This window comes from Stegodyphus dumicola, chromosome 12, assembly GCF_044657685.1.
Source record: "Stegodyphus dumicola isolate Sdum_Otavi_A_Nest chromosome 12, ASM4465768v1".
Lineage (NCBI taxonomy): Eukaryota > Metazoa > Arthropoda > Arachnida > Araneae > Eresidae > Stegodyphus > Stegodyphus dumicola.
In genome coordinates, this window is record NC_140779.1 from 114,094,273 (window position 1) to 114,118,468 (window position 24,196).

Genomic DNA, 24,196 nt, shown 5'->3' on the forward strand with positions numbered 1-24,196 from the left:
ATGAAAAAAAATTCTCCTGAAAATTTAATCTCAGGAAAAAATACAAAGCAGTAAAGAAATATTTTATTTAAAATGTCAATGACCTTCTGAACATTGCTTAAATTTTGTTTATTTCATATCATCTACAGATCCGGATTCAATTAGAAATGCCATAGCAGTTGCAACTCCCAACATATAACTCAAATAATAAATGTCCCGTATATAATGAATAAAAGTACAGATAATAAATAAATTACTTAAAGGAAAACTGTGTAAAAGAAAGGAAGAAAATTAAGAGTTATTATATATATTCAATTATATAGATATAAAATTATATTTAAACAAACATGTATATACGTAAAAAAGCAAATTTAAAGTTAAAATAATGTGCAAACATATAAAAGAATTAATTTTCGAACTAATTTACAATATCATTTAAATTCAGATAGCATAAGTAAATCAAGTCAAAACAAAAACATGAAAATAAATTCACCAAAATTAATTAGCAAATTAAAATTAATCTAAAACATTTTTTTTAAATTTTTATATATGTCATAATAATATAAATTATATATACATGATGACCTTTATATTAAATCTTAAACGTACTGAATGTCTTTTCAGTTCGCGTAAAGAAGCGAAAGTCTACGTGCGACATACGATCTGGAAATACAAATTTTCGCGCTGTGGGCAAAGCAACTTCAAAAGGACATCACTAATTAATAACTATTAATTCATTTTAAAACCACAGTTCAAGTTACTAAACTAATTATGTTGTTTTGATGTCAAATGTATTATTTTAATACTTAGTTCGTTATTCTGAATTAAATTTAAGTTATGTTTTCTGACTAACTGCATTTTATATTGATGGCAGAGAAAAAAATACTTTTATCAAAAAACTTTCAATCACGAAGAAAATAAAATTACAATCAATGTGCACATAATCACGTAGTGTACCATTTATGTAACCAAAGCAAAATTACATACAGATATTTACATATTAATCATTAAATAACTTCATAACATTCTGTATTAAAATATAAGATAAGATGCTCTATAACACATTGAAACAGTTTGAATCACAAAAATAAAAAAAACACTCCTAAAAGTATGCTGAAAATCACTCGGAAAAAAATTTATTTGGACAACATGAATTTCCAACAGCAAGAGAAAGACGCCAATTTTAAATTAGGAAAAAAAAAAAAATAAAATAAAATGCGGGGGTGGGGGGAGATCTTCAAAACAGAAGTCAGAAATATCCAAATTTTACAAGGGAAAATCGCAAAAGCTGACGGATGGATCATAAAGCAAGTAAAATAAAAGCAAACGTTGTCGTTTGAAAATAAAGCTTTATTATTAAGCACTATTTTCTTCGCTTCAAGAGCAAAATCAGAACTATTTACAAACATAAGAATTTCTGATAGGCGTTGCCATATTATTTTATATTCGTTATATTATTGTTTCTTTGAAAAATAGCCACTTGAGAGGCAAGCCGCCTTAAAAAGTTATCATAATACAGAAAAAAAAAGAGTATATATAATGATTTTAATGAGTCAGCATCATTTCATAAAAATATTTAAATCAATCAAATCAGATTAAAAAGTAAGGAAAATATTAGGAATTGGGTTTACTGCTTTTTAATCATATGGATTGCTTAACAGAAAGATTAATTTGAAAATTAAATATCTTACGCTTTACTAAATTACAACACGCTAGTGCGTAGAGATAACATAAATATTCTCTTTCGAGCGACGATAGAGAATATTTATGTTATGTCTACCGCACTAGAGTGTTGTAATTCAGTAAAGCGTAAGATCTTTCTCTTTCGAGCAACGAAATTCACTGCTGTTAAATAGCCGAATGTGTGGACTAAAACTGAAAGATTTCATTTTGCCATGGGGCAAATACTATGGCGCTAGAAATAAAAACGTTTTTTTCCGAATAGTGCTCCACTTTTCGCGTTCAAATCATTAAACAAAAATTCGGGAAATTTGTATAAAATATGAAAATATAAAGTTCAAAATTCGGGGTTAGAGGTGCACATTTTTGGGTAGACTACCTTTATTAAAAATTCGGTGGTTCTAGGTGCCTTCGTTTTTCCACAATACGAGGAACATGCATATTGTTCGCTTTTTAACTGCTTTTTTATACACACGCTCCCCAGTTGCGATATCTGTTTTCATTAAAAATTTACTGTTAGCTTTAAATCCGAAGGTCGAAAACGCAACAACTTTGCCCTCATAACAAGTTTTTTAAAATACGTAAATAAAGATAAAAAAAAAAAAAAAACTTAAATGGTTCATATTTTAACTGCGGATTCTCTTAAAATTCAACAAATTTTAACTTTTAAAATTCAAAGATTACCAATAGAAGTGTGGAATAGAAACTTTTTATAGGAACGTTATAGATCGTCTGTGTATTTGAAAATATATATCATGCAACTGCAAAATATTTCATGTTTTTAATTAGATACATCATAAATTAAATGTCATTTTTATTTAAAATAATCAGATTTAACACGCTGACTGCCATGGGGGTCACCGGCAATCGACTTGGCTACAGGGCTGTGGCGGCCCCCGGTGACCGGCAACGCAGCAAATAATAAAAGTACATAATTATAGTAAATATGGATACTAAGAGATTTTTCAATGATACCATAATGGTTTGAAGAAATTAAATACAATATAGAACATATAAAAATAATTTTATTAGTACATGAAAAATATACATTTTATCAGTGCAATATTGCGATGAATCAGATTGAAACAAAGAAAAGGTGAATCAACGCAATCGGAACAATATGTCACCACTTTTTTAGTCAAATTCTTTGCTCTAGTTTTTCCTAGCTGCTTTGAATTTTTGTTATAGCACGCGTTACAAAATCGCTTTACATTTCGTTCATTTCATGGCATTTTTTTAATTCATGACGAGGTCTGCTCTGTAATTATTATTATTATTATTATTATTATTATTATTATTATTATTTTGGGGGAATACAATCATTATCGAAGCATTTCATTAGATACATTACTAATTTCATCCTAAAATCAGGAATTGCAATATCCGACGAACCAGAGCTACTCACTGAACTTTTTCCGCTGTCTGATAGCAGTCGCAATATTTTATAAGGTCGTTGTAAAACTGCACCGTCATATGATGTACTTGATGAATAATCTTCATTCGAATTTTTTAAGGGCTAATGAATGAAAGATATAAAATGCAAAAACGTATGCAGAGTGAAAAACTATAACAAACGCACTTACTTGCTTGTAGCCCGTTTAGTTTAAGTACCTCCCTCCATGAAAGCCATAGGTGACTTTTCACCAAAACCATACACGATGTGCGATTTTTTGCCCAAAACGGGTATTTGTCTTGAAACGCAATTTTGCTTTGTTTCACTTTTCATTCACCATTTCACTTGTGTTGTCATGCGGTAAAAATGTAATTAATGTATCTTCAAACTAAATCTGCCTGTTACTGATGGACAAACAAATGCAGTTCTTGAAAGTTATCTTTATTAAAACTTTCAATATGATTGATTTAAATAAAAATGCATTTAAAATTCCGCATATATCTAATTAAAAGTATTAAATACTTTTATAGAAATAACTTATATATTTTTCACTTTTTAAATATACAGAATATATATAACGTTCAAATGCTAATCTAAATGCATATTCATCTAATATCCTGTAAAATGTTTCAAATGGAATACCTGCATCTTCTCGATCAATAAGATCTACTGATAAGTCATATTAAACTTCAAAAGAGCCCTTTTGGGCGATCTTAAAATCTGAACCATCTCGAACATTTAATTATTATTACTGACAAAAAACTATGCTAGCATAGAAAAGTTTACGAAAATCTTAAGATTATAAATCGAACATATTTAAAAAAAAAAAAAAAAAAAAAAAAAATAGATGCAGTAGTACTTCTAAAATGATTTTTTCATTGTACAATTAAAAGAAATATTAAATCATTATGTATCACGATTAAAATTAAAAAATAATCAGTCGCCCAATACAAATTTTTCCCTCACAAGTATTATTTTCCCTCTTTCCCTACTCGTAACACAGAGAACAACGTTAAACGTTTTTTCCAACAATAACTATAAAACCGTTGGAAATAACAAAAGCTTATTGGGAGGAAATTTTATAGAGGGTGAAAAAATATCACTTACAAAATACACTTACACTCTTAGGTTTGATTTATTAGATTACGGCAAAGCACTCGAGGGCTATCTGCCTTAAGGGAGGGATGCCCTTCGTGGAGGACTTTTTAAGGAAAATTGGCTCGTATACAAGTTACACATGGGGAAAACCACGAAAACACCCATTCAGCCGCCAGCGCGTTCGGGGGATTCGAACCTCGACCGAATTACCAGCGTGCAGCGACGTTACCGCTCGGCCGCTGGCGGGCCCACTTACACTCTTTAAATGAGACATGAAAACGAGATATCGCTTGGTCACTGAAATGCAAATAATTCCAAATATTCAGACGAACTGGGCTCAAGGGCCTGTTCGAATATTCCGAAAATTAACACAAATTGCGGCAGATATGAAGAGTCTTTGGCTAAATAGTTACTTACAATGACACAAATGATTGCTAAATAGATACTTATTGTAATGCATTTACTATATTTTTTTCAACATATGCTTTAAAGTAAAAATTAATAAAATATGTCTAGATAAATATATAATCTTTTCATTCATGAAAGATAAAATGCTAAACATTAATTTCCAAACACGAAAGTTTTTATTTTTTACAAACCCTAAAATTAAAATTAAAAAAGAAGTTTTGTTCTTATTTTTATTGCATTGGACTACAATGTATTCCTTTTTGAATAAAATAAAATTTAAAAAAAACATATATTCACATAAAATTACGATTTTTTAAATTGGCATAAAATCCTGCAATTATAAATGCGTAGTTGCATATATAACACACAACCTTTTCAAAAAATATACGCTATATCTTTACATCATTTAAATTTTTAAAAAAAATTAAAAACAAGTAAATTAATAACAAACGTAATTTTACTTGGCCAAAAAGGACAGCAAGTGATTTCGATAAACTGGAGCTCTACTGTACGTAAAAAGCATAAGAACATATAAATTCAGAAAATACTGAAAACCAGTTCTTATCTGAGCACTAAAAAAGGTAAATAAATAAAATAAAACAAAGCACATCGAAGAACATTTATTCCCCCCATTTACAAACATTATGCGGGGAAGGGGAACAACATTACATAGACGAAGAAATGAAAACGTTCTGAACAAAACCATAAAAGATGCAACCGTGTGTCAGGCTATGCTTAAGTGCGAGTACGTGCTTGGAAAACCCGAATTCTTGAAGATTCTCGGGTTTTAGCCAGTGCTGCAGGCATTTTCAAGATCAAAGCAGAAACAAAAAAAAGGGGGAGGTCCGAAAACTGCTGGCAACCAGCCAGAAGAGCAATGCGGAACTGACCAAACACATAAGCTTTACGCCTCAACGTAACGCCTGAAATGGTCAAGGGAATAGGAGTTCGATTACGATACTGGCGAACAAGATATTAGATGAAAAAGAAAAAATAATAATAATATAACCCGAAAGAGCAAAAAAAAGAAAAAAAAAAAAAAAAAAATACATGAAGGGAAGTCGTAACAATATACGAATAAAACTCCAAATGAGATGAGATTTCTTTCTACTAGCAGATTAGCATATTAAACTCATAAAGATGTTTGATTCTTAAATATTTTTAAAAGATCTGTTTCTTCATGAAAATTGTTTGATCAATACGAGAAAACTGAGACCCTGACATCAAATAGCAAATAAATTGTCAAAGTTGCAAAAATAAAATAAAAATTGAAAATATCAATTCAGTGTATTACTTTTAAACATAGAGAAAATCCCTCAGAAATACTGAATGAATAACATACGACTTAAAATACATAAAAATAGACATTACAATATCTAAAGAAGGCTTATACGAATAGCATAAAAATTACCGAATCAATACTTTTGCACACTGAACGAAATTAGGAAAGCAACAACCTTGTGTTCGGTGTACGAGTAGATTAGGGGTAGATCTCAATCGGTTCGCGGGCAACAGGTACAGGTCCCTCTTCAACAGAAGCAAAGAAATCTGCAAGACTGGATGAAGAGGGAGGGGCCTGTACTTATTTGCCTCTCTCCTCATGAAGAGGGACGCGGACCTGTTTGCCTTCGAAATCGATTGAGTTTTTCACTAACTCTACGCCAAGCAACTTTTACTCAAGTCTTTTATGGAGAGTTGCCTAGGAAATTAAAATAAAATAGCAAAACACTGTTATAAAATAAAACATTCTGAATACTTTCAAGACAAGTTTAGAGAGTGACAGGTAATAAAAAATAAATAAAATTTTATCTTATAAAACCTAAAAAAGACAAACCATTTATATTAAAAGGTTCGTTAAATTATTTTAAATACTCAACTATTTTATGCTCGTTCAACTACTTGAATTATTTTAAATTCGTTAAATTGTTTTAAGCTGTTATCTAATCCAAAACTGTATTCCTCTGTTTCTATGTAACATTAAATTGGCCAAGATATGGGGGAAACGGTGCTTTAAAAATAACAATGTAATCATATAGCAAAAAATTTTTATATTCCTCTGCGTTTTTACCAATGGCTTAAAAAAAACAGCTTTTGTTTATTCACATTTAATTTTTTCTCTTATCGTTACTAACCAACCAGGCGACAAACGGCAAAGTCGCTGAACACTGGTAGCTCGGTCAGGGACAGGAATCCTGGCGAACGGGCTCGTTGCACTAGAGTTTTCGTGTGTGGAGTGTAAAGTGGATACAAAAGTTTCCTTTAAAAAGCTTCCCACTAAGGCACACCTCCTTATGGGCAAACAGCCCACGAGTTGCTTTCTTTGCCTTAGTCAATTAACCTACCTTATCGTTATCACGCGGCTCTGGTTTAAAGACAACTGATACACAAGGAAAAAATACTAATAATTTGAAATGGGTAAAAGCAATTGAACGCCTAAACATTTTATATTTTATCCATTAAAAAAAAAAGACGCACCAAAAAAAATTTAAAATATTAAGACCTATGGCGGCACCATACGCAAATAAAGGTCGCGAACAATAAACCACTTAAGGCTGGAAAACGCTATTATCATTAACTGTAAACATGTGCGCAAATTTAGTACTGAAGATTTTATTAACAAATAAACTTATCTCCGGATTTCAAAATCAATAAATAAATGAATGAAATTCAAGCAATGAACTGAAAAGGAATTCATTTTTACAAAGTGTCCTAATTATCTGAAACAGAAAGATTCAAAAGCTTTAAAATCACTAAGGATTTAGTCCTCTCTTACTTTCCGACTGTTCAATAGAAATGGTGAAAACGGCAATGAGAAGCAAAAGTATTTGCACTCAATAACAAAAACATTCAACAACAGAATGACATCGAGATCAGTTAATGTCCTATTCAATTCTCAAGAAAAGCAAAACAAAATAAAAAGATTCTAGTCTTCAAATACTACGCTATCGCTTACTACGGGAACTCGAAAGCTGAACATAGTAGTCGTAGTAGTAGTAAGAAGAACCCAGGGGCTAACAACGCCATCTTTTTCGAATCCTGCCATTGATTTCTTTTATGGCGCCGCCCATTGCCCTTGCTCCTACACTTCCCTCGTTGGAAGAAGGGATAGATAGAGGACGAACATGTGACTAAGTCCTGTACTCCCCTGCCTCCACAGTGATGCATACATATCATGGTATGCAGAGGTCACATAAAGGTTTGCCATATTTGGCGATTATCGCTTGGATTTCATAAATAAAGATCAGTATTTCAATTGAATTTAACTAACAAATCGAATTCAGAAAAGAGAAAACACGAAATCCAAGAAGTTACGTGATGAAATAAATTTTGCGCCTTTCCGCCATTCCTTCAGTAAAGAAACAATAAAGGTGCATTGCACCCTATTTAGGATCACATCAACGTGACGTATTACTTCAGCGAATTTCCTCAGAAAATTAGCTTCTGCATATTTAAATGTAATACATTTAATGCTGCTTAACTTCATTACCTGTTACGCGTATTTAAATGCTGTAATATACTGTAGCACTGAGCCTAAATTCGCAGAAATGGTTCATTTGGATTAAAAGCCACATCATCCAGGGCTTTTTTTTTTCTCAGAAATTATCTTGCGTGAACACACAGCTGCATGAGCTCACGCGTCTAAAAACAGAAAGCATACGCCGCCGCTTCGGTCTTTACACCGACGTCGCAAACCTATTTTTAAGCGTGTTATTCTAATTTAAGACATTAAAAAATTAAAAGAAAAATGTGTTCTTACAATTACGAAAATGATCTAATCAATAGGTATATGTACCTCTAGGAATTATAAAAACAACATACAGAAACAAAAAAAACCGAGTCCAATAAAATCTTATTTTGTTCATTTTCCAAATGACAGTACAGTTTATTTAACAATAGTCACTATTTTAATTAAAGTACTACAGACTTTTTAGCTAATTATATAACTATAATCCAAGCTACTGTAAATGAATTACTCGAATGCTAGCAGGGCCAAATTTTTAATTAACATAGCTTTTTTTCTCCCCTCCAAATCGCACCAAATTTCAGTCGATAGTCCTAAGCAAAAGAACGATTCACAATCAATATATTTTGGCAATACCTAAAAAATCATCCGACGAATGCTTATAATTTTAAGTAAATAATCTTTACAAATTTCAAAAACCAATTTAACGTTTCTCTGCCCTTCCTGTTCATAGCGAACTCTGAGCATAATTTAGAGTAAACCGACATCCACAAATACACCGTCACCTCAAATTGACCACTAAGAAGTTCCATTTCCATTTCAGATGGCTCTAAATTTCATACAGACTATAGCTCCATGAAATTTTATCCCTTTGTTAAAAGAAAGCTTACCTGTTTTTTCTTGGAAAATTCCTCGATGATGCCATTCCCGATTTTAGCTTAAAACTCTTTTATGGCTTTTCTCATAGCCATTGTAACTTAATACAGCCGTTTCTGTGGAACTGAAAACAGGATACACGCAGCCTTTTATCGCCAATATGTGATCGAATTTGTCTAATTTTCGGTTAGCGTACGTCTCTAACAAATCAGTGGCATCTTGCAGGAAGGAAGCACATATATAGTTTTTTTTTTTGTTTTGTTTTGTTTTCCACTTGTATGCATTTTCTGCCTCTAATTTTATAGTTTCACACAAAGACAAATGCATTTATATGAATTAAAGACATAGCAAACAATTATTGTTTAGAAGTCGTAATTCTATTTTTCTCAGATATCAAGTGGTAGAAAAATATTTACATGTGTTTCTTCTTAATTTCATTGAAACCACTTCGAATCATAAAAAAAGGCCTAAGAAATTACACTGTATTGGCCAAAACTGGAGATTTTAAAATTGAAATGTTTACCACCAACAATGAACAAAAATTGTCGAATTTTACTCTGAAAATCAATATTCAATCATTTCGATGCAATATATCGCAAATGTTCGGATTTTATGATTCAACAATTTCTTGAATAGCTTCAACATTTTCAACAAGCAATGGATCTCTTAAAGAAAGTTTCTGGCAAACTGATTTCTGAATTTTAAGTGGTTATCACGATTGCCAAATTTAACAACTACGTACCCCCCCCCCCCGACTAAACGATCTGATGTGCACACCAAATGGCTTCCTACTACGGTCTGTTTAATTACAGACATTTTTTTACTGCACTCCGTTTAAACTTATTTTCTAGAATCATGCTGATCGATAAATCTTCTTTATATATATAAGCGGCTAAGTGTGTGTTGCCGATAGTTTATTGTTGCCACTCGGAAAAATGAGTGCGCAAATTAATGCTTCCGCAGTTTTTAATTAATATCTCGGGCGATTAAAGTCGTACGAAAATAAGAACGGTATCCATGGATTCCGATAATATTTTTGGAATCCGAACATACGCGTCTCAAATTTCAACTCGGCGTCGCTCCATAGATATTTGGGGAAAAAAAAAAAAAAAAGAAGAAGAAGAATTCGGCACGTAGCCAAATCCCTCTAATAGGGAAAACCCAAGAAAGAAAGTGGAAAATGTAGGAGGAAATTAGTTTTTAATTAATATCTCGGTTAATTAAAGTACTACGAAGACGCGATTGGTCAAAATGGCGTGCCACGGACCTTCGGAATCCAACGGTGTGCTTCGCTAAGTCCGGGAGCCTTAGTCTTCGCTAAGTCGGAGGAGATGATTTACTTCACCCCATAAATATATGTGGCTTAAGTGTCTGTTTGTAGCCGATAGTTGATTGGTTGGTTGCGTAACTGTACTAGCCAATGGGGTGAAGTTGACACGGCACAGGATTGCCGTTTCAATTGAGACGTAGACAATTTCCTGTAAAACTTGCTTTTGCTATAACCATCAATAAGTCTCTAGGACAAACGCTTAAGCGTGTTGGCATTTTTTTTACCTGGGCCTGTATTTGGACACAGTCAACTTTATGTTACCTGTTCAAGAGTTCGTGAAAGAACGGACGTAAAATTAAAAAAAAAAATGGATGGTCCTGTGCAAGGCGAGCTTAAAAATGATGGAAAGATCTACACAAGAAATGTTGTGTATATAGAGATCTTTGACATTTAAATTAACATTTCATTATTTAAATCACCTTTATTTATTGAGCTAGTGGTGGCTCTTAAGAAAAGTACCGCCAGTGGTTTCCTTCATTGCACTCTACTTTAAGCAATTAAACAAGTAGAAGGGGGAAACCCCATGGGGCAGTGAGCGAAGGAGCGTCCTCGCCGCCTGCCCTGGGTAACTCAGTTTAAATTAGCAGACACATTTGCACAAATCATTTTAATTACAATTTATAATATATAGAACAGCGGTCATTTCGTATGACGGCCTTGCTTTCCAGTAAAATATACCTGTCAGCTGAATCAAACCTCAAACTTTTTAACGATCGGCCTGTTGGTCATACAAGATACAGAGCTCAGCTGGAAATATTCGCAAACTTCCATATTGTGCCAGAATTTTTTTAAATTTATTTATTGGAACTTATTTCAATCCAGTTCATGCGCTTAAAGAAAGTAAAGTATTTTTATTTCCTTAAAAAGATGTTCTCCCCCCTAGGAGAGGGGGGGGGGGGGGTGAAGAGGGCAAAATTAAACGAGGAAATTATTATTTTTTTAAAGCATGCAAACCACTTTTATTTCAATTAAAAAACAATTTTTTAAGATATAAGTCTAATTAAACAATAATTAGGTTTAAATAGCAGATAATTACTTTACCGTTAATGATTACCCGCCAGTTATTTGCTAAAAACTAAAGTGTTATCTAATTTCGTGAAAACTAATCTAAAGTAACTTATAGCGTCCTTAAAAAATATCCTTAGCCCTGTATTACTTTAAAAAACTATTTAAAGTCACTTCCGATTCTGCTTAAGTTTTGAAGTGGAAAACCTTTAAACTGTGAACTTTTAAAATAGGGTTTTAATTCACCCTAAGCAATGCACATTATAAATTCAACCTTCATAAAATAAATGTGAATGTTTTAAAGAGGGTATATCCTAAATAGCAGTGAAGGTGGTTCTTTCGAAAGGCCTCTGGAAGGGCCCAGAATCTGCGCCTACAATCATTAGCTTGAGTCTAAAATAGCTGTCACAAAACAGCACAGAGGAATTCTTTTTTACTAAGCCACACAACTTCCATAAATAGCATTCACATTTTATAGATTACTTTTGTGGGCGTGAAATCGAAAATCTATAGTGCAATTAGAACATATTCGGAAAGACATTCAGAAAAGTACTTTAAAATGTTAACATGAATCTTGTTAATGATGTTAAGAACATCTATCTCAAACGTAACTATTAAATTTACACATCGGATTAAATCATGGTCATTTATTTTTCGAGCAGTCTCAAATTAGAATGAAATCGTGACAGATTTTAACTCTCCAACAAGAAATTACTCTAGTTTAATACAGTTTTAATATTTTAATTTTAAATATACTCGTTTTAATTCGACTTCCTTTTCATTCAAATAAGCAAAGAATAATATTAAAAGCAAATTATTTTTCCCGCTAGCGTGCCATTCTAAAAATCCAATCCACTTAAAAATGATCTCATTCCAATTTTTATTAAAATATAATAATTAATTCCCTATCATGTGCGCTATTTTTAACCGCAAATCGCAAATTTACTGAAAAATTCTACACTCCTAAAAGCTTTAAAGCCAAAAGGAAATATGAATGTTCACTGCTAAGTTTTAATTTGTAAGTAAGTAAAAATGATAAAACCGCATTAAAAAATACCAAGAGAATGAAAATAATTGAAAACTCCAATTTACCTTCAGCACTCTGCTTCGGTTTGTAATGTATTCTTTAGAAATTTCAATTTTTGAGAATATTAAATCCCAACGATAAATATTAAATATATATATATAAACCTACGTACCTCCTCTGCACATCGCCTAAATAGAAGTTCGTAATATTTTTTATTTATTAATTAATTAAATCAAACTTTGGAGTTCACGGAACAATTAAAATATAAGGTATTCCGAAAAGAAATGTATAAAAATATATAAGGTGTTCCGAAAAGAAAGTAAAAACGAAATGTATCCATTTCCTTATTATTTAAAACAAGCTGAAAGATCATTTCATGATGAGGACAATAGCAGGTGGTTTACGAAGAGAAATTAGGCACGCGCATGCACGCACACCTGTTTTTGCAACCCTCCCCCTCTTCCAAACCCGCTCCTTTACGTAAAATTACATTCGCAGTCAGAGTGCGTCTTCTTCCATTCATAATTCCTGGTCGAGGTCAATGACTCACAAGGTTCGTAGAATTTCCCCCTCCCTTTCATATCTTTCAACGATGTCAACTATTAAGGGTCCTTGCACCCCATCACTTCCAAGCCGCTCGCACGATTAGACGTTTCTTGACATTAAAAGATAAGCTTTAAACTTAAAATTATAATTCATAGAAGTGGTTGAAATCAAGTTTATGATGAAAATTGTAAATGAATTCAAAAGTTATAACTGGCTCAAAGAAAATGTACGCCTTAAAAAAGCTTTTGGACAACAACTCACGAAATGTAGAACCTGTATCAGCTAAATTTTAATCATAACCAGCTAATAACTGCAGAACACCAGAAGATAAAACAGTGAGCGTTTTCAATAACAACTGAGACCAAATTCTTCCAGTTTATACATGTTTTTGTTATTATTAATGCATGATGTTAAGCAATGCCACATAAACAGTTGAACTCTTGTGGCAAAGCAGACACGGGCTGTCTGTAGGAAGGGATGTTTTCGTACGCTTTCTACAGAAAACTAACCCGTATTTATGTTCAACACATGGAAAATTTCACGAACCTGACCCGTTAACAGTCATGAATATGGAAACTGCGAAATGCATTTGGCAGCTTTAACTACTTGTAGAATTTTCTAAAGGAAATTATAACATTTTCACATTACATATTGGAAAAACTCAATAAAACTTTATGTAGCCAGCCCACTAAAACTACGGAATTCACACCCAACATGAATATCCCCTTTTCACGGTTTTAATCAAGTCTAACTGGCAAATTTGCCATTTTCCGGTTTTAAACAGACAGTTTCGATTATTCAACAACCAGCTGGCTACTGATTTCACAGCCCGGTTTTCTAACTCTTTTTGTGGTAATTTCGAAATATATTGACGAGTTCAGTTTGAAAGACATTACAAGTTTAACATTTCTTTACAGAGTAACAATGACAATGCTGATAATTATTCATTTTAGGGCAGATTATTAAGTATAATTTTTTGTCATTTATCACAAAACATTTATTTTTTTGCCAAATAATGATAAATAAATGAAAAATTTATTTTTAACAACAATTCTGTAATTTACAATAATTTAATAAAAACACTATAAAAGGAAACCATCATATGAACGCACAAGGAAAACTTTAAAAGATGGCAACATTGCCTACAGGTGGCCTACTTCGAAATATCGGAAATTGTAGGTATGACACTGTTTTGCACATTCAGGAATGACGGCGCAGTGCATAAGCTATGAATCCTCAAGGGGTTACATGGTGATCTAAAAATCGATGTGTTCACTAGATTTGAAGCCAGCGTAAATAAATGATGCTCATTATAACAATTCTTCCTGTTCCTTACGTTACAACGTACGCAGATTTAAATACCTAATCATCAACTGTACCAATCGTCATTATAAAACAGTCACTATAAATTATACAGTCGTTATAATGAGTCGAAGGCAGATTTAAATACCTAATCATCAACTATACCAATCGTCATTATAAAACAGTCACTATAAATTATGCAGTCGTTATAATGAGTGTCGACTCGGGAAAATTGTCAATCAATATTACAACAGTTTTGATTCTAAGGATAAGGATTTGATTATCTGACAAAATACTTGCAGTTGATGCATTATAATAATGCACATCACTACTGCATTACCTGGCACTGTCATTCCAGTAGCTCCATGGCATGAAACACACCAGATGTCTACTTATGTTCTGACATTGAGTAAGCTTTCCAAATGAAAATACTTTGAAGATTGATAATTTGGTTCTTAAACACTAGCGAAGCCACATTTGAATACTATTCAAGCCCTTCTTCCATGATTAAATGCTATACCTGAGGTGCATTAAACTAATGGATACATACACCGACTAGAAAAGTTCAAGGCCCAACTATGCAAATTCATGTAACTCGAATTATTCTGCAACTAAGAATATGCAACTTATACAAAATTTAACTTTGTCCTGTCTGACATATTTTCAAAATGTAGAACTTGCTACATCTGCAAAAAATTAATTTAAATGAGAACTTGGAAAATGTGATTTAAAATAGGGTAAGGAAAAGTTGTTATGGCAACATTTTACACAAACACAGAAAAATATATGATCAAAACATAAGCTCTACAGAGATTTCCCACACCATGTATTAGACTGCCAAAGTTCTTGAGGTAACGAAATAGTCCTTAGCTGTTTTTAAACAGTTTCTTCAGTAATTGACTGACCTCAATCATATTAACATTATTACAAATGCTTTTATTTTTCTTCACTTTGTTCGTCCTGAACGGAAGATATGAACTCAGTGTTTAAAATAAAGGATCTTTGCTTCAACAGTTAACTATATATTCTCGTTATATTGTCTTATTTGTGTTTCGACCTTAAAATTTTAAAATTGGAGTGTTCCACTAACAGGTTCAAATAGTCGGCTGTATCCGAATATCCAAATGACACTGCTACTTGAGGTTGATCATCTGGATATACAGCGTTAAGTATAACTTATGCTGCTTCAAGTTCTACAATTTCCTACAAGAAATCAGCGATTAGATTACTAGTATCTGAATAAATTAAACGCTTTTATGTAACAAAAATTATCACAGATATAATTAAAAGAGAAAATAAAATAAAATAAAATATATAAGACAGAATTTCAAGTTTTATCAGCTAAAATCCTCAGCCATGAAAAAATAATTTTTTCCTACACAGAAGTATTTGATTACTGCGATAAATTCCCTAACTGCTAATTTACCAGATATTTTTCAAAAATTTAAACTCATTTACAAATTACTTTAAACCCAGATCCAGACACAAAACTTCCTGCCTCCATTAGCAAAAATATGCAAATTTCCCAATTTAAATAAATTCAACACAATGATTTATTTTAAGTTTTCAACATACACTTCAATGAAAAAAAAACTTACCTGAATTTTGCCTTTCATAATTCAATATTTTGAAAATTTCTGTACTGTGCTTGCAGAACCTAGCTTTAGTTCAAGTGCTGTATGGTATTTTTTAAAATACAGCAATATTTACAAAGTTGTTGTTCAGATCAGCATATTTTAAAATTTCTCAAAATAGATTTAATGAAACTCAAAATAACGATATTTAGAGACTCAAAATAGATTTAATGAAAATCCAAGTAGCCTCTATGCAGCTAGTGATATACGTTATATTTTCTGCTTAACTATTTTCAACTTACCTGAATTTTATACTGCATTTAGATTACGAAAATAACTGTAATACCTAGTTTTAGCTCCACCACTGGAAGAGTATGTTTTAACAAACACAGCAAATAATGGTAGCATATTTTGAAAGTAAAGAAGCTTGAATCAATGCACTGTAGCAAACTGAACCAGGACATTCCACATATTGTAAAAATTCAAATTCCATGCAATGAAAGTTTAAGTATTTTCCAATAGGTGTACTTCATAAATGAATTTTAAACATTTCTAAGTGAACATCTACCCAGGAGCAAAAAGAATCATGTATTTACTTCAGATTATACAATAAGAGTTTCGCCATGCTCATTTCGAAACTTGCAACAAGAAAAGTAGAACATCGTTTTCAAGTTACAAAAATGAAATCGTTAATAAAAATAATTCAATAACTATTCATCTTTTCATATTTAAAAAAAAAGAAACTGGGTTTTTTATCAACACAAACTAAAGATTTAATTGACTTTAACTCTTATTTAGTTCTAGACTAGTGGTTCTCAACCTGCTGTTTTTGTACCATGGATGACTTTCACTACTGATAGAAAATCATCCCCTTTTTGAAAACCAAAAAAATACGTACGTAAATTTATTTAAATTATTTTTTAATGTTTTACAAATTAAACAACAAAAACCATGGAAAATGTTGATAAATAGCAAAAATAAAATATCGAATAAAATACTTTTTTATATTCATGAACTAAAATACTTAACAGCTAAATAAAAGGTGCACTGCATTCCCCTAGCCCTGAAACTATAAAACTACTCCTGGCTGAGAAGCTGGGTTTTTTATCAACACAAACTAAAGATTTAATTGACTTTAACTCTTATTTAGTTCTAGACTAGTGGTTCTCAACCTGCTGTTTTTGTACCATGGATGACTTTCACTACTGATAGAAAATCATCCCCTTTTTGAAAACCAAAAAAATACGTACGTAAATTTATTTAAATTATTTTTTAATGTTTTACAAATTAAACAACAAAAACCATGGAAAATGTTGATAAATAGCAAAAATAAAATATCGAATAAAATACCTTTTTATATTCATGAACTAAAATACTTAACAGCTAAATAAAAGGTGCACTGCATTCCCCTAGCCCTGAAACTATAAAATTACTCCTGGCTGAGAAGCTGGGTACCTGGCTATTACCCCTGGCTGTTCTAGATGCTTGACTTTCATGTCACAATAACATGATTTTATGTGCTACCTGGGTTCTGACTTGCTGACTTTGCATTTCTGAAAAAATTTTCAGTTACTTAAAATTTATCAGAAACTATTTTTATTAAAAGGAAGGGAGCTAACTTTGATGTAGAACCTGAATAAAACTCATTAGAACTATTTTTTTATAGAAATCTAATACTAAAAGCCTGATCTGCATTAATACTTGGCTGAAACTGAGCTATATTTTGCCATTTAGCAAGCTCGCACTCAGCCACGGTTTTTGCTCAAAACATTGCCCAACTTCAGGAATATTTTACCTTCAAAGTAACATAGCACAACATACATTCCTCACATAGCTTACATTCCAACTAAATAATTGCTATGCTGAAATACAAGGCTGTGGAGTCAAGAGTCATGGAGTCAGGCAGATTTTGGGGTATAAGAGGTCCGAGCTGGAGTCGCTAAAAACAGGTCGACTCCGACTCCAATTTCCGTTCGACAGTTTGAATTTGAAATGAAATTAAAATGAATTAAAAAAAATTAATGATAAGCTGAGTTATTATTTTTATTTATGGACTGTACACATTAATAAACAGTTTTTTTTTCTATTTTATGGACCTATTAATAAATAAATATAAGGGAGGAGGATGGATGTGATATTCGCCGTTACTGATTAAACCGATTCATTTAGTTACATATCTCACTGGTAAATTTAGGTAAGCAGCAATAGCAGCAAGAACTCCTAAAATTGATGCAATTTTTAGGAAGTGAGCAGGAAAAGGAGCAATTATTGATCAAACAATGCAATAAGGAAATACATATTTGATGATACAGAGGTTTTTAGAAAAACTTTTTTAGGAGATGTAGATAACCCTAATGTTTTACTAACAGAAGGACTGTAAATTGATCTTGCAGAATTGGAAACTCTTCTTTCTATACCGTATATATATATATATATATATATATATAGCCACAAAAAAGCAGCAATCTGAAGAATTGACAGGAGGTGAGAATGGGATGTTTGTTCTATCTGAAATGGAGGGCTTATTGCAGAAGGAATCATTTCTTCAATGAAGAAAAGAGAAACTAGTTTGCTAGACAATGAGATCTTGCTGAATTCAATATATGGAGATCCAAAACACCGAATTTTCTTGGATGACGAACAAATTAAAAAGGCAAAGAAAGTCATCTATGAACTTTCATTAAAAATGAAATTATTCTCAGTGTTATTTCTATAATTCGGGAGAGCTTTCGATTTGTATATTCGATTCAAATCACTACTTCAATTAAGTCTTAATGATTTTTATTTACACACATCTTTTATATTACAATATATACATAATTCGAGATTAATTTCAAATCAAAAGATGGGGATTATTCCCCCTTCGTATCAAATTCTATCGAGAGAAACCGAGTGAGCGATGGCTCTCTTCCAAGTTTGTTTTTTGACTCCTCGTTGCCACTGGCAGAAGAGAAACTTTCGCTCATTTCGCGTTCAAGTTGTAACACTCAGAACAATTGGAGAATTCGAATCAGGACAGTCAAACTGCAGACATTGCAGTTGAGTCTCTATCATCCATTTCCATAGATGAATTAGATTTTGAGAAATATTTTTGGATAATATTGAAAAGGCTAAGGCAAAGCGAATGAAAATAAAAAACAAGAGCCTTTAGATATAAAAATGAAAAAATACAAACAAGATTTCTACACAGCCTTTTAAGAAATAGGGAAATATGATTGCGCTTGCAAGACACCTCTTTTAGAACTTCTAAAAATCTATCCTGAAAAGTTAAAAGAAGTAGCCCTAACAGTAACAGCTCTTCCTCCTACTCAAGTTAGTGTGGAAAGACTCTTCTCAGCTCTGAGTTTATCAAATCAGATCTATGGCTCTCCAACAAAGAAAATCTTGCCGAAGCTATACTGTTTCTTAGAAATAACTGATATCAGTTTTTCCATTTCATAATAAATGTTAATTAATATAAATAATTTGCTATGCCATCAATTTTTTTCTGTAGCATCTATTACTTCTTTTATATTAAAAAAATACACTGTAACCCATGTGTATATGTTTACAAAATATATATATATGAGGGAGTCAGAGTCATTAAAATTCCAGGAGTCGGGACATTTTCCGTACCGACTCCACAGCCCTGCTGAAGTATGTATATACCAATCTGATTGCATCATACAGCAACTTGCATTATACAACAGCAGAAAACTGCCTAATCTGGAAACTCCTTTATACTATTCTTCAGACAAAATATAGAACCGATAGGTATAAATCTAAATAAAATATGGGAAGAAATTCATTATCAATTTATTCTCTAACATACAGGAATTCAGGAAATAGCTCATAACTTTTTGGTTTAGTTTTGTTTCCAAAATAAACAGTAAAACATTGCGTTTCAGAAGCTAAACCTGAATATTAAAATTTTATAATGTAAAATTGTATAGAATGATGAGGCAAAAAAGGTAAAACTTTTCAGATTGCCTTTCTTAAAATTTTTTCTGCAAAAACTTACTCATATCATTTGTATTTATAAAATTTTTAAGAAATTCATTAATTGAATTGTTCACTTTAAACACAGGATGCTTTGCTTAGGTATTTAAAAGAATTTACCATAACCTGTAACTACATGTAACCTTCAATATAAACATACATTAATAAGCTTTTAACATGCCTAACACACTTTATAATACAGGTATCTAAAATTCCAAAGCGTCTGTGCTGCATAGTCTAATGAAGATGTACCAAAAGCCATGCTTCCAATTCTCAGACAGTCAAGAGATACAGAATTTATTGATAATATATATATATATATATATATTCATAAGTATGACTGCAAAGTCTACATTCAAAATGTCTGCCTGAAAATTTTATTTCTGTTCTCTTTTTTTCTTATGGTCCAGACTGGAACACAATACTTACAAATTTACATTCTTTCATAAAAATATCATGAACAATGAATGTTTAAGAAGTACAAGAAATTCTTTAATCCTCCTAGCAACCACAGATTTAGACCTAAAACCATGAAGTTCCAAGGAAGGCTATCAATAAATGGAATTTCCTTGGTCATATCTCCAAAATGAATTGGTCGCTTTGTACCTTAACTCTTTTTTTTTTCCCCTAATATATATATATATATATATGAGATAATTTTGCTGTTAGTTGAGACAACTGACTAGAGAAGTCACAAATTATTTTGCAGCTGTGACTGGGATGATAAAAGTAGCTCACACACAAATAAGATGTGTGATAAAAGAAGAAACTTTCAGACAATGAATACTTTGTAGATAACAGGACACATAATTTTATTTTCTCAAAGAATAATTTCTTAGGACATATTTCCTTTCTATGGGTGTGACAAGCAAACCCCACAGTTCTATATACACTTATCCCATTTTAAAACAATGGACAGCACAGCAGCAAGACACGAGCTAGACATGCAAGAAGAGAAGATAAAAGTGAATGTGCACTTCAGCAGTACCTATACATAAGATTGGAATCCTTTGTATTCACATAATAAAGGAGAGACTAAGCTTTAAATGGTGACTGGCCGAGAGTTCTATGGCCCTGCATATCGTTGCAGATGTGACTCAGTGCAGATTCTTTTAAAAAGATGTAGCCAAATTAAAAGGGCTTTTGCCAAATTAAGTCAGTGATTTTATGTTATATTTCCAATCATGTGCGCGTGTAAGATCTAAAACATGAAAGCCAACTACTAACTTTAATTTGGCAACAGTCCCTTTCATTCCTCATTTTAATTTCGCAACTTCCCCTTCCTGTTCTAAAAATACTAATTATTTATAATGTATGAATATAAAGTGCATCATTTTAAAATTAATTAGCATCATGTCACCTCATGTAACAATGGCAATGTAGATCTCCTTTATCCAATCACAGATCGAAATTTCAACAAAGAACCAACTCTGTATATCTCCGAGCTGCCGAGTGCACACTTAATTCCTCACTTTCTCTTGCTTTGCTAACATGTTGCAGGTAATTGCAGTCTATCATCGATTGTCTGGAAATATATGCTGCCTACTGCACTAATGATAATATGTGAACTGATTATGCACTTCAAATTATCAAAAAATAAATATTATGTGATGTATCTATGGTCACGTTTATCTGAAAGTCTTTCCTTCATTATGCATCATTCAAACTATGCAATTAAATAATTGCCCAAATATATTCCAGCTATCAAGATATTACATACACACTTGTCCTATCCTATTTGTCCGGACATATTTCAAGATGTATGTCTGTATACTTATTGGGTTGGAGGGAAAGTTCTGTCGTATTTTAAAGAAAATATTTGAATTCATTTATAAAAATATGTGTTTAACATTAATCAATTATATATGCTCCGTTATTTGTTACAATCTGTTGCCATCTTCCAGGTAACCTGTAAATTCCTGTTTTGTAGAAGTTCTCATCCATGGAGTTAAAATAGTCAGTAACTGCCTTAGAAACACTTTCAAAAGACTTGAATTTTTTTCTCGTTAGATAATTTTGCAGAGATCTGAACAGGTAATAATCAGAGGGTGCAATGTCAGGTGAATATGGGGGGTGACTAAGGATTTCCCATCCTAACACATTCAGTTTTTGTAGTGTCACCACTGCAGTATGCGGGCGAGCATTATCGTGATGGAACACTATTCCTTTTCTGGACCTTTTTCTATTCCTTTCCTTTCCTTTCCTTTCTTTTCCTGATCTCCAACAGTTGTATGATGAATGCCAAACTCTTCTGCAATTTCTCGACTTGTTAAATGTGGATTATTTTCCAACATGGATCGCAAAACATCATTATCAATCTTGGATGGTCGTCCAGATCGAACACTTTCTTTGAGGCTCAGGTCCCCGGAACAAAATTTGCTAAACCATCTTTGACAAGTACGAACATTTACAATATCTTTTCCAAATACCGCACATAAATTTTTACATGCAACAGATGCGTTGCTTCCTTTTTGGAATTCATATAAAATGCAGTGTCGTAAATGCACTTTATCTACGGACATGTTTTTCCCTTTAAATATTACAAGTAAATGATGAACCGTAAAAAAGGGCACCTTTTATATTATACAGCAGCTAAAAAAACAAAAAAATCCGATTGACTCACTAGCCAGATTTTTTTTTTTTATTTACAAGAAAAATCACCTGCCTATTTAAAATACGATAGAACTTTCCCTCCAACCCAATAAAAGTATCATGATAAATATACAGCCTGATTGCTTGGAAGGTTAAATGGGCACAGCTTATAAAATGCACCTAAATTATTTTTACATTGCATGCCCAATAAAAATTATATACATTGCAATTAAATTTGAACATCTGACAATGAAGCAGCAAATGAGTTTTCTGAAATCTTGAACTCTGTTTCTCAAAGTCTGCCAATACTTGGCACACAGTGCTGCATATTTTTTGTTGTTTACATGACTTTAATGAGATAAAGGTCCACGGTGAATTAAATTATTGCCATTAATATGAGAGTGCTATAATTTCAATTTAATTTCAAACGATGTCAAGCTTTGAAACATCTTTCTAAATAGAATTTGATAATACAGTTGAAACTACAGTTTGAAGGAAAAAGTTCACAAAGTTAGCATTTGATTGAATTGATTCTTTTCGCTCATCACTACAAGGGTGCTAAAGGGTCTCGATGCCATTGCTCATCCAAATCTTCTTACTCCAACCTTGCTAATTGATCTCGATCCCAATGTTCATCCGACTCTTTTCTGCTTTTCAATCCACCCTTGTTAACTATCCTGATTTACATTTTGTTCTGAATTTTTTTCATCATGGTTATTATTAGTGATCGTGGCAAGAAAATAACAGTAGGTTACTTGTCAATAACTTTAATAAAAAACTGAGAATAATATAACAGAGATATTTCCTAGTATTTTTAACTGGAGGGAAAATTATATTAAAATCTCTTCTTCAAATTCTTCTAAAAATAGATAAATGTTGAAGTGTTTCACACTGTGCAAAAGAAGGGAGGGGGAAAACTGCAATTTGTTTCTAGAAATTTTCAAAAACTTACAGCTTTACTCTACAAATACTATAATTTAATGAACTTACCTATTAAAAACAATATCACTTTCAGCATATTTTTCTAATTTTTCTACTGGTGGTAAAAGGTCATCAGGATTCACGAGTGAATCATCAACTGAAAAATGATCAGAATCACTATCACTTTGTTTGAGAGTCATTTTGGAATTCTCTGGCTCATTTATAACATCAGAATTATCTGAAACAGAAGTATGATTTAATCAATAATTTTTTTTTCTGACAAATAGAAATCCAGAAGAATATTTGTAATATGAATTAAATTGCAATCCAAGAAAATTTAAAATAAGAGATACCTTTAAATAGTAATACTCAGTAATTTTTTGCCTCCATAATTAAATGAAGATTATTTAATGCAGAAAAGTTTATAAAAAATCAGTAACAATTTTTTAATTATATTTATCTTGATCGCTTCTACATATACTTCCAGCATTTACCTGCATAGAAAAAAATAATTTGTATGCATGTTAGACAAAGGCTTTTATACAATTTAAGACATTAATCCCCAATCTATTTTGTACCTTAAACCACATTCTAGATAAACCAGTGGGGCAGGCACACTTATTTTTCAACATACATTTACAGGTTGACATAATTACTAATACATATAAACAGAACTTAAATTGAAGCAGAGCCTGGTTCCAGTACTTCTTAGTTTTTATGGCAATTTCCTAGAAAGGCTACTAATTTCATTTTGGCATTATTGCAAATCAATTCTTGCCGAGATCCGATGGCTGAGTGACGTCATCTCGAACAATGAACTCTCTCGCTTAGAGATCACACGAGAACTCAGAACTGAGAAGTCGCATGCTGGGTCGTGCGAAAATTAAAACCTTTTTCATTATGTAAATATTCTGTAACCGTTTGCGTCTTCATTAAATATATTTGTGTAAAGAAAGTATTTATCATTTATGGATTACTCCCTTCAGGATTTTGCAGATAGAGATGCACAGAAGAAATCAGTTTA

The 24,196-nt window shown here is 32.0% G+C and overlaps 1 protein-coding gene across 5 annotated transcripts in view; it reads right to left on the reverse strand.

Moving 5' to 3' along the window:
* The window catches only part of LOC118200813 (serine/threonine-protein phosphatase 4 regulatory subunit 1-like), a 236,199-nt gene that overhangs the window by 142,047 nt on the left and 69,956 nt on the right, over window positions 1-24,196 (reverse strand). For 4 of the 5 annotated variants that reach the window (XM_035372780.2, XM_035372777.2, XM_035372778.2 and 1 more), the window contains one exon: window positions 23,242-23,410. In XM_035372780.2, coding sequence (XP_035228671.1) covers window positions 23,242-23,410 — 169 coding nt within the window. Of the gene's footprint in view, window positions 1-23,241; window positions 23,411-24,196 lie in introns of those variants that run through there. The other variant, XM_085806821.1, reaches the window with a different exon arrangement.